Source organism: Megalops cyprinoides, chromosome 2 (genome assembly GCF_013368585.1).
Source record: "Megalops cyprinoides isolate fMegCyp1 chromosome 2, fMegCyp1.pri, whole genome shotgun sequence".
Taxonomy (NCBI): Eukaryota; Metazoa; Chordata; class Actinopteri; order Elopiformes; family Megalopidae; genus Megalops; species Megalops cyprinoides.
The window spans coordinates 40,177,489-40,189,566 of record NC_050584.1 but is presented as its reverse complement, the minus strand read 5'-3'; the positions used below and the strand labels follow the sequence as shown (position 1 = coordinate 40,189,566).

General features: G+C 47.8%; 1 protein-coding gene across 4 annotated transcripts in view; it reads right to left on the bottom strand.

Moving 5' to 3' along the window:
• Nucleotides 1-576: 576 nt before the first annotated feature.
• Nucleotides 577-12,078, bottom strand: part of ssbp4 (single stranded DNA binding protein 4) — a 70,784-nt gene continuing 59,282 nt past the window's right edge. The window contains exons 6-18 of one of the 4 annotated variants that reach the window (XM_036520940.1): nt 10,348-10,431; nt 8,144-8,203; nt 7,722-7,788; nt 7,323-7,390; nt 5,453-5,520; nt 5,091-5,136; nt 4,952-4,987; nt 4,624-4,678; nt 2,774-2,844; nt 2,300-2,378; nt 1,989-2,017; nt 1,587-1,688; nt 577-826 (exon numbers count right to left, since the gene is read on the bottom strand). In XM_036520940.1, the coding sequence (XP_036376833.1) occupies nt 668-826; nt 1,587-1,688; nt 1,989-2,017; nt 2,300-2,378; nt 2,774-2,844; nt 4,624-4,678; nt 4,952-4,987; nt 5,091-5,136; nt 5,453-5,520; nt 7,323-7,390; nt 7,722-7,788; nt 8,144-8,203; nt 10,348-10,431 (924 nt within the window). In that variant the 3' untranslated portion in view covers nt 577-667. Of the gene's footprint in view, nt 827-892; nt 1,013-1,586; nt 1,689-1,988; nt 2,018-2,299; nt 2,379-2,773; nt 2,845-4,623; nt 4,679-4,951; nt 4,988-5,090; nt 5,137-5,452; nt 5,521-7,322; nt 7,391-7,721; nt 7,789-8,143; nt 8,204-10,347; nt 10,432-12,078 lie in introns of those variants that run through there. The other 3 variants (XM_036520942.1, XM_036520941.1, XM_036520943.1) reach the window with 3 other exon arrangements.

Genomic DNA, 12,078 nt, shown 5'->3' with positions numbered 1-12,078 from the left:
GTTCATCTGGAACTGGCTTTAAAGGACTTTATCTCTTAACATGAATGCTGACACTGCTGTGCGCTTAGCGGCACTTTCTGCACGTTGAGAAACAGTTTCACTGGGTACAGAACCGGAGGGAAAGAGTACAGTTTGAGTTACACTGTGGATTTACAGTCAAACACTACGGAGGACCCACTGTGTCATCCGTGAGTCATCTGTGGAGGGGTAAATGAACAGAAGGGAGCGGAGACATTTTACAAAACAAACAAAAAACAACAACAAACCTAAAATTATGTAAACCGAAGTGTCATTGTGCATTGTGAGTGTGTGCTTATTCTGTCGTCCATGTTGTTGAGATAAAATGTGCCCTTTACAGGAAAATGCAAGAAATTTTAACTAAATAATCATCTTAACAACATCAATGATAAAAATTATAACAATGACAATAATAACATTAATAAAATACATAGAATAATAAGAACCGTCCTTGCCCAACACAAGAGTTCTGTTTGTCACTTAAAAAGTAAACAGCAATTGAAAGAGGTGGATATGGACCTCATACAACTACTGGACATGAGCATTTAAAATCGCCATAGAATGAAGGAAAATGAAGCCACCAGCCTGATGCTGATGAGCGCCTTGCTGTGGGAGGGTTCCTGGCCTGTCCCTCACTCTCTCTCAGCCCTCATTGTCCTGGGCCAGTGAGGAAGCCAGGGAGGCAGGGAGAGTCAGTGAGGAGGCTCTTCCTCTGGCTCTGTGACTGTTTCCTGTTGCCGCTCACTTTGCACACCCTGGGATGGGTGGTCTTGATTTGAGTCCTCCGCTCCAGGGGCATCCCAGGGGGCTGTGCAGCACAGCACGCCATCCAAGGGTGGGGGAGGGGAGGGTGAGGGTTTGGGGGGGTGGGGGCAACCCAAGGTGGAGCAGGATTGGAGGAGGGTGGGGGGTGGGGTAAAAAAAAAAGAAATCAAATAAAATAAAAGATAAAATAAAAAAGAAATCACACACTCATCGTCATGTTGGGTGAATACTGCAAAGAGAGAAGAAGGGTAGGGGGGAGACAGATGAGAGCGGATACTCTTTATTATATTCCTCAACTGTGAAAATGCTACACAATGCAAGATGCACTTCATTTAATGTTCTCTTCCTACTGAGTCAGAAGGCAGCCAAATGTATGACACAAATGCATGCCACATTTATGTGAAGATTGGGCAGTTATTTTGTCATAACAGAAATGACAATATGGGGAGGTCAGTCCAAATGAAGGTTGAACAAACACTGAAGAGCAACTTTTCAGCACAGACTTCCTTCAGGGGCACGAATGTGAATTTAACATCAGGAGAAAGGAATAAAGTTTGATATATATGTATATTTTGGAGGTGGCCCTCATGTGGCCACAACTGAGTATGCTGAGTCTGGCATGTGTGGCTTTGGCTGAGGGCATGGTGATACTGCAGCTAAGGAAGATGCTCTTCAGCCGTGAGGTGCAGAGGGGTGAGGGGGGGCGCCTCCTCCTGGCGGCTACTGGGATGAGTCATGTGACTGCAGGGTCAGGGAAAGGGGGGGGGGGGGTTAGGGCGGGACATGCGGGGCGGGGTACTCACACTTTCACTTTGGAATGGGTTTAGGAAGTTGCCTGCCATGTCCCCGTCGTCCCGCGGAGTCCCTGGTGGGTTATTCATGCCTGCCATGTTGTTGGGAGAGTTCTGCACAGAGACACAAGCACAGAGTCACACTACCAAAGCAACCTGGCCAAATCACCTACCCATCACAAGCTAGACCTCATCCACTTCCTGAGTGTAAAACAGGTTTTTACAGCTATCTGCCCACCCAGGATGTGGATGACCAAAAGGGCAAAATGAGGGAAACTACATATGTGTAGACAGTGACTACATATGCTGATACAGTTGTAACACAACAGTACAAAGGAGTACCAGAGTGTGCCCATGACTTCAGCTGACAGGCGCGTGATTAAATTAATGTAAAACAAGGATTTCCAGACCTACCTTTGGCAACCCATCCATGTCACCAGAGCCTGCAAAAAAGACAGGAATCCAAAAGAGATTAATTCAAATCCAGAAAGCAATGATACATTATTACACTGCTTCCTGGTGAACACACTGAAATTTGTTTATTAGGTGCTCAATGGGAAAAACACAGTTTGCACTTAAAATTGAGCTCCAAAACTGTATTTGCTGAGACAGGAGAGTATCAATTTGCTGAATGCATGCACTGGTCTCCTTTCTTGTGCAGTTACAGTGATGAAAAGATGTTCACTCTTAAGGTTGTGACGTGTCCCTGAGCTCGATGAGCTCACCTAGCGATCCGTTCATATGGTGTGGCTCCATGGCTCCCATTCCACCCATTGGCCCGTCAGGGCCAGGCCCCATTGGGAACTGCAAGACAGACAAGGTAACAGCACTTTGAGTACAGTACTGGTAATGCAGGGTCCCCCATCCAGCTGCTCTGGAGTTATACTGGAGTTACATGTTACTCAGAGCGGGTTAGAAACAGTGCGACCTGGATTTAACCCTTTTGTATGGGACTTGGTTCGTTATAGCTTTCACCGCCGCATTTACTATTCTTTGTAACCGTTAAATCACTGTTTTCTCAAAGCTAACGTTAGCTAGAATGTTTCCAATCTAGTGTTCTTATCACGCCAGTGTGACCGTACGAGCGAAAGGGTTAAGTATTCTAATGGCAAGGGAACCCTCAGAATGACACGGAGGTTCACTTGTCACAGTTTACTACATCAGTACCACAGTATGCGGCGGTTAAACACTGAACTCACATTAGGTCTGTTGCCCCCAGGACCGATGGGGTTCATCATCGTGTAAATGTTCTCACTGGAGTTTGTGGAGTCTGTAGAGAGACACAAGAGAAAGGGTTAACAGCAGAACAGGCCTATACAGCTCCAGGTCTGCAACCAGCACTGGCACAACACACTTCCACTCCACTACCAGTCAAGGTAGAGTCATGCAAGGGACAGCCAATGCCATCTCTTCTTTCAAAGCTTCATCAAGACTGAATTCTGATCATGTGCGGCCCAGACAACAGAATGCACAAGAGAACACACACTGCGTCCGGCTAAAACAGCCGAGTTAGCCTCAGTTAGCCTCCCTGTGGAAACTACCAATGCCAACAATAAAGTGAGGCTGTGGTGCATCCCATGTGCACAGACAGAAGCACAGCATTCTCACAATTTACACATATGCAAGCACAACATTCATTCTATCACCACCAAAACACAAACATGAGGGATGCTCATGAAAATATTCACCCCTTTTATTAGCGGGTTTTTGCCATCTTCACTTCATCGGGTATTTCTGACATGCTTCTACACGTACACTTGCAAGTTAAACACATTCTTTCAAAAGCATGATGACAGCGTTAAGTCCATCTGACCATACACCTGGCATGTTACATACATTCATGATATTTTGGGCTGCATTTTAGCAAAGCCAGCATTTCTGCTGTCGGAGTTTTCAAGGCTGGATCTAAATGACTCAATCTGTGTGAAGAATTTATTTAGTTTGGGGGTGGGATTCCAACAGGACTCACGAGTGAACAGAAGGTTAATGAGTGGGGGGAAGGGGGTGTGCTTTTAAATGTATCACTGCTTTCCTGTTGTTATCCCCTATACAGTGCAAAGTGGACAGAGGTGACCTTGTACTGACATTGCACTATGGAGAAAGGAGGGGGGAGGGGGGGGGGGGCACTGGCTGTGGGGATTGCTGCCTCTTTATGTCCCTGCATCTGACTTGTGCTGTCGTGCCTGGCTGCAGCGACAGTCTTGGCGGCCGCAGTGGAAAAAAAAAAAAATGCTGTGTTCCTGTTTTACGTGTGAAGAGCAGTGAGTGCAGGTTGCCCAGGCAACAGATCACAATAGAGGCATCAGTGAAATAAGGAAAAAAGAGTATATAACTATGTAAAAAATAAGAAGTACTGGACAGAATGAGACTTCCTCTCTACACCCCCGCAAATACACCACAGAACCTCAAACCCGCCTACACTGTCTTGGCTGAACTCCATCCATTGTCTACCACTGCTGACAAAACTGAGGTCTCTCACTGATCCCCCCCAACTGCCATGCAACCAGACAAACACCTCAACCAATATGAACTCTTTCTAATAGTCCTATACTTAATAGGTTTCTACCTCAGTAATAGACAGACCTTGGATGAATGCACACTGGCAGACAAATATTAATATGCTAGCAATTTGACTTTTTGAAGCATCTATAGAAACACAACCAGTCTGGTTGAAACCTTGACACTTTAACACAGTGAGAAAGCAACTATTACTAAACTAAGAAACTCCTCACATGCCAACAAAGATGGCTAAATATTCGTTTAATTACATTCCACATGCATCACCTTAATTTCCACAGGGAGTGTCAGCCATGTACACACTACAAAAGGCTTTGTGGCACAATATTACACAAAAACCTGAGGTCAAATGGATCAGTTGTAATGACATTATCAAGATTCTGATGTATAAGACAGTCACCCCAGGGTGAATTCCATCTTCTTTCAGTGTCATTAAAAGTAATGGCATCACTTATCAGCATCATTATCATCAGTTTAAGCAGTTCTCTGCATGAGCTGAGGAGTTATGTGGGAACAATGTTGGGTGACGCACCTCCTGGGCTCGGCATGATGGGAGTTCCTGGAGGACCGCCGCCCCCCGGAGGACCCTGACAAGAACAGAGACAGACAAAGGGTACATTTGTTCAAGCTCTACAAATGGCCAACCCCCAGACTCTCCTAAAACTAGGGTCTAACAGAGAACTTGGCGTCCTTAAGTTCTAAACAGGCTAACTCTCTGGGCACTGTGAATTTGAATTATTTTACTATTCCAACCGATGCAATCTGAGCAGATTCTGAGCAACATCCTGTTAAAAATGATTGCTGTTCATTCAAGAGTCTCTCATGAGCTAGAGCCAACTTTTCAGAGGTTGGACACTCACCACGTAGTTGCCTGGAGATGAGGAGGAGTACGCTATCTGTAGAGAGAGGAACAGCGGGCATGGTCAACTTCTCAAGGACCAGTCACAACCGCAGTGGGATATGCAGCTAATACAAATACAGTTACGGCTGTGGACTTACTGAGTTAGCGTTAGGATTAGGCCAGGGACCTCGCCCTCCAGGACCCCTGAGACAGACAGAGAAAAAGAGAAAGAGAAAGAAGAGTAAGTAAGTTGGAGAGTAACTTACATCCTCCTCACTTGTTGCTCATGTGAGCACTAATGGTTAAACAAGTTATGCACATGTTAAATGTATACGGAGTGGCGTGTAATACCTATTTAAACATCACAAATTTACGTCAGTTTCTCTCCCATATAAAGTTCTGTTCAACAATAATCACATAAATATGTCTGATTTTCTTCCTGATTAAGTTCCAGGTAGTGTGGATGCAGCGGCTCTTCAAAGGAGGCGGCTGAGCACAAGCTGTGGATCTCTGCACTCACATGTTCATCCCTGGCATGCCAGGGCCGCCCAGCGAGTTAGGTGGAGGCCTCATGCCACCGCCATAGTTCTACAGAGAGACAGGAGACACACAGACACAGGCTCAATACAAGCGTGACTAAACACATCCATATTCCAATCAAGTGGCAGTGAATTCTGGGTATCAAGGATGTCTGCTGCAGTTTCACTATTTGCTGAAGAGCACTGTGCTTTGTGTCTCAGTGAAATATGTGGGTGTGGGTGTATGCATGTATGTACGCCTGTCTGTGCATGTATGTTTGTATGTGGCTGCATGTGTGTGTGCATGCATGCGTGTGTGTGTGTGTGTGTGTGTGTGTGCGCGTAAATGCATGCAAACCCATGCGGCATACATGCATGCATGCAGAGTGTCTGTGTGTGTGTGTGTGTGTGTGTGTGTGTGTGTGTACGCATGCGTACGTGTTTGGTGTATGTGCATGCGTGCTGAATGTGTGTGTTTACATGTGTATGGCTGGCTGGCAGTGAGAACAGGAGGGCTGTGCAGGGCAGGCTGTGGAGCAGCCCGGCTCACAGGAAGAGTTTTGTTCAGGAGACGATTACACTTGTCTAGCAGATGCTGCACCAGCTGCTGATTTGTAAGCTGCCAAACTCACAGAGTGAGAGGGAGAAGGGGGGGCAAAGGGGGACCAGGAGGTGCATTACTGGGTATCACTGAGGGTATGTCATTCAATTCATCTGGAGGATGATAGGTGCTACTTGGGGGGTTCTAAATTGACACAAAATATCATCAAGTCATTAAAGTGTAATGATAACTCATGTCACGCGGGAAGAGTGCAACACCCCTTTACACACTCAACAGTTAATTACAGAGAATAAAGCTGAACCGAAGATTCTTTGAACTGCTCATAACTGAGGAGGGATGTAAATTTCTATACTGTTTACTGTGAGCATGCAATGGTGCCCTATTGTACTGAATTCCAGTGTCTGCGCTGAGGAGGCTGCAGTAATGTAACAGCTGGGTGTGGGGGGGGGGGGGGGGGGTAACGTAACAGCAAGATGTGGGGAGGGAGAGTGATGTAACAGTGTGGGAGGGGACAGCACTGCAACAGCGAGGTGTGGGAGGCGGCAACAATGTAACAGCAGGACGTGTGTGGCTCAGTAATGTAAGAGCAGGGTGTGGGAGAGGGCAGTAATGTAACAGCAGGGTGTGGGGGGGCAGTAATGTAATAGCAGGGTGTGGGAGGGGGCAGTAATGTAACAGAAGGATGTGTGTGACTCAGTAATGTAACAGCAGGGTGTGGGAGGGGGCAGTAATGTAACAGCAGGATGTGTGTGGCTCAGTAATGTAACAGCAGGGTGTGGGAGGGGGCAGTAATGTAACAGCAGGGTGTGGGAGGGGGCAATAATGTAACAGCAGGATGTGTGTGACTCAGTAATGTAACAGCGGATTGTGTGTGGCTCTAATGTAACAGGAGGACGTGTGTGGCTCTGTAATGTAACAGCAGGATGTGGGAGGGGGCAGTAATGTAACAGCAGGATGTGTGTGGCTCTGTAATGTAACAGCAGGGTGTGGGAGGGGGCAGTAATGTAACAGCAGGGTGAAGAAGGGGGCGGTAATGTAACAGCTGGGTGTGGGAGGGGGCAGTAATGTAACAGCAGGACGTGTGGGAGAGGGCAGTAATGTAACAGCTGGGTGTGGGAGGGGCAGTAATGAAACAGCAGGGTGTGGGAGAGGGCAGTAATGTAACAGCAGGATGTGTGTGGCTCTGTAATGTAACAGCAGGATGTGTGTGGCTCAGTAATGTAACAGCAGGGTGTGGGAGGGGGCAGTAATGTAACAGTGGGGTATGGGATGGGGCAGTAATGTAACAACAGGGTGTGGGGTGTGCTTACCTGTGGGCCCATTCCCCCCATGCCTCTGGGGGGGTTCATTCGCATGGGACCGCCCATGTTTGGGTGTCCTGGAGGAAGAATCAAACACATATCGTCAGTACAGCGCAATCACTGAGACTACACTTCCACAACATTCCTTTGAACAAGAGATTGGCCAAAGAGATTTACTCTGACTTTGAAAAAAAACAGGCAACAGAAGAGGAAGATTAACTTTATGGAAATAAAGCACAAAACTCTAAAAGGCCAAGACTACCTCAATAATCTCAAACCCCATGCACCCACTGTCAGTTTTTTTCCTACTTTTTTAACCAGTATATTTATGCCCGGGCATTATGCTGAAAACTGAACCCTCCAGAAGCCGTCCCCTGCCCTCTCTCTGACTCCAGAACAGAGTCCTACCCTGTGGTCTGGTTGGGTCCAGGCTGTTTGGCAGGAGTGGCTGTGACCCTGGGACTCCCACAGGGGGCTGGGGGCAAGAGAGGATTGTTAGCAGAGGGCACTCGTTGTCATTGCCAAACACATAACAGACAAGCATCTGCAGCAGACTACAGCACCCTGCAGTAGATATATCACACAGCTTCTCTCTAACATTTATCCCACTCCACCACATCATATGACACTGCATGTAAAAGTGGAAAAAATGCATGCATTAAAATGTGATAAATAACAATTTAATACAAGTTAGAAGGGTCCACAGTGACTAACAACTGTGCTGTACTTGTAAAGCCTACTGATGAAGCCACTCCAGAAATCACCAAGTACTGTGACCTCCCAAATGGCAGAAAAAATGTGAGAATTGTGTTGGGGTTAGGCTGATATACCTGATTTGGCATGCGGAGTGAGGGGCGTGGTCCACCTGGGTACCGTGGAGACATGAATGGCTGTGAGGAGACAGAGAGAGAGAGAGAAAGAAAGAGTTATGTTAGACAGCAGGCGGCTGGTGATCAGAGAAGTCACTGTTCCCGACACTCTGGAGCACTGAAAAAAAAGCCATACAAAAAGGTAGAGATGCTCAACTGCACAGCTGTGTTCCTGTATGGACAAAAAGCCAGAAAGACCACATGTACTGCTGGGGTCACTGTGCTGATGCAGATAAAACAGTAGTCACAAGTGCCAGTAGGGGGAGCCAGAGTGCTGGAAAGAAAGTTTGAGACTGCTTTCTCAGCCTGTGCCAACTTTCACACTTAGCACAGGTGTGCTCCCGTAAAACGAGATAATTGTCCCTGCGTATGGGGCAAAAAGTTCCAAAGACAATAAAACAGGTACAGGAAGTCCTGAAACAACACGGAAACAACACTGTGTTGTGTCACTCTGGAGGAAAACTGAGAAATGACCCGGGGGGGGGGGGGGTGAGAGGATGACGTCAGCGTGTCTAGTCAGACAGCAGCAGAGGACACAGGGAGAAGCGGATGGAGATACAGATAGGATGAACGATGCTAGGTTTGCTGGCACTGAACACACACCTCCCTCTGCCCATCTCGAGACACATGCTCTCTAAACACCGTTTAATCATGTGACTCACTGTGCCCAGCATTCACTGGGGGGCTGCCGCTAGAAAATATGACTGAGAATATGAAATAAGAAAATGGTACTTTCTGCATCTCCAATCCTCCTTGCAGACAATGTTGACCAAAGTCAAAAAAGGACTCATCCAAGGGAACAAAGTGGCTCTAAATGACCAATGAGTTGGAGGAGGACAAACCAGTTGCCATTTAAATGGAACACCGAGGTGGTCTTCAGGAATGCTAAGGACTGGAGTCCACTTTACCACTTTAACAGAGATACCGCAAAATGGTTATTCAGGATGTCTTCTTTCTCCTACTACTGTGTAGTACTGTGTAATATTTCTCCTTGTAAGGTAAACTGGAAAATACCACATTTCTGTGAAATGAGCCACTGCTCAAGGATGGAGTCCTGTACTCTTGCTTTAAAAACAGCTACAACCCAACCGTGCACTGAAGATGGCAGTTCAGCTGAAGGCCTTTAAAACCAACCACTGTGCTACCGCTGTTCAGAAACACATACACAGACGCACTGAGGAGGAAGTGTACCAGTCTGGGAAACATGAAACTGCAAGAGCCATTGGACTGAATTTGAGAACTAATTAGACAAGCAGTGTTTTGGGGGGTGAGGAAAATGCCAGCAGAAACAAAAACAGTTACATAATGACTGAGCCTTTGTAAGGGGGGGGTGGGGGTGCTGTTGTTGTTTTCTTCACCGTCGGTCTTTGTCTTATACAAGTTGTGGTGAGTTTGTGTGGGAGCGCTCCACAGTGTCAGGCCCTGCAATATTAATGGGATATTGATGGGATATGGGACAGTGAGTGCTGGTTTTAGGGAATGGGGAAGGCTGCGCGAGAGCCGTCCAGATGCAACCAGGCTGAGAGACTGAATTATTTATCCACCATCAAGGCTGATGTCTGCTGCGAGGGGAGCAGGAATGTGTGTGTGTGTGTGTGTGTGTGTGTGCGCGCGCTTGTGAGTGTGTGTGTGTGTGTGTGTGTGTGTGTGTGTGTGGATCCAGCACACACTGTTCCTGCTCCTGTGGGCTCCTCACCAGACGTGAAAGTGAACGGAGACATCAGACCTGTAGGAAAGCCTGGCTCAGCGCACTGTTGCTGCTGTGGAGCTCTCTAAGTAAGTACAGAGGCTGAGATGTTTGTGTATAACCAGAAGAGACAGGACCTAGAACCTGCCAGTGTGTGGAGACTGGATCACTGGACCTGTCTGAGTGAGCAGAAGCCAACATGATGGGTGGGGTGTACGCCCCAGCCCTGAATAAAAAAAAAAAAAAGAAAAAAAAAAAAACATCTCAAAAGACGCACTTCTGTGACCTGACTACAGCTCAGTCCATGAACGTGTGAAAGCTCAGGCCAGCAATCTGAATACTTATGACTGCGGCCCACGTCACGGGAGGTTCTTCCCCATACAGCGTGCCTTTCAACGTGCATTTAATGCCCTCACAGGTGCGTGTGCAGTTCACCCACGTGTGTTGCCGTGTGTGTCTACAGGCTAACTGGTCTTACCTGGCCGTGGGGTCCCATCATGGGGTTGCTGGGGTTGTGTGGGGGTGGCTGTGCGTGAGGTGACGGCTGGGAGCCGGGAGGTCCCTTTAAGAGAGAAGAGGGAAATGAGAGATACAGAGGTGCTCCGAGCCGCCTGAGCTGCCTCACCTGGGCAGGTACAACACTCCTCGCATACACCGCAGGGAATACCACTGACACAGGCGGACAGGCAGCAACGCTCACACACGGAAGCTGTGCTCTCCACACAGCTCAGCAGCTCAACAGGTTGTCATTCAGCGGACTAAATGAACGCTGGTTCTCTACTTTAGGTGCTTCTTCTAGTTGCTGTTGACAATGAATAAAACTGTAACCTAAAGCTGACCATTAAATGTACATGTTGATTCGAGGCTTGAAAAACAAACAAAAAGGAAATAAATGTAAAATAATGAAAAAGTAAACAAAATGTCAATCCAGTCAAAGCTGGGTTGTTGGCTTTACAATACTTGTTGTATGACTTTTGATGTCTGACTAAAAAGAATTCAAGAAACAAAAAAGGGATATCTTCAACTTCAATGCTAGGTATGTACCCTATCATATGAATAAGTCTCAAAATCAACAAAGTAGCCCTGTCACTGTCCCACACTTTGAGAGAAGGTACCATGTAAATGACAAAACACGCACTTTCCTTTGTACTCACTGACAACACTGAGGTGTTCAGGTAATGTTAGCGCCCAGTAATCCTGACAGAATCCTGGACTTTCTAGTGATAGCATCGTCACACCGTCCGATACACCGGCTCGGGTAACAGGCCCCACATACCTGACCACAAAAGAACCTGCCCACAAGTCTCCAGAGACCCGTATCTGCCCTCCACTCAGCACTGCACACTCCTGCATGCACGTCCAACTGATCACATTGGCCACACACAACTTTACTTTGAATTCCGCATCCTTCTTCTCGAAAATTTAACCAGCTCCAGCCTTGGGACAGTGTGCGACTGCGCCCCCGCGAATCTCGGCTCTCTGAAGGAATCTCCGCATGCCGACATCAGTAAACAAGCACGTGACTTTAAGAACTTTATTCTTACAACATTCCGCTGCCTCACGACCTCGTTTAAGTGTCCTCACTGCAGAAGCGGGAAGAGGGCGCGTCCATGAGCAAACTGCACACACCGGCTCCCTGAGGAGCGCACAAGGCTTGGGCGGGTAATGGAGGGGACGGGCCAGCGTTTCGGCGCCGCGACTGCAGACGGCTTGTGGGCAAAAACGCGCTACTCTGCACCATCAGCCGCCACGGTTAACATGACCTGGGCTGTGTAATGCTGGTTGTGTAATTCTGCATGCGGTCCTGCCGTAGTCCATCACCAGTGCTAGCAGAGGTTATTAATGGTGTAGCGTCTGTGGCAACAGCAGCGGCGCTGGGTGGGGGGTGGGGAGGGGCGTCCCTACAGCTGCGCTGCTCGGGCCCACAGCAGCCTCTGAGCCGGGTCTAACACTGCGACAGCAGCACCAGTCCCCCGTGTTATTGTATGCCAGCCTGTACGGCAGCGTGTCTAACAAGCCACCCCTGCAGTGCCTCTCAACACAAGCCCAGCTGCTGCAGTCCCTGCTCCTCAACATTTTCACTATGTTTCATAATGGCACACTACTACTTCGGCCTCCCTCTGGCTGCGCGGTATCATGACTGAATGGGGAAGCATATGGCATTTATAGGTTTGCCGTTTCGCCAGAGTGTCCCTGTAGAGAGGGAAAA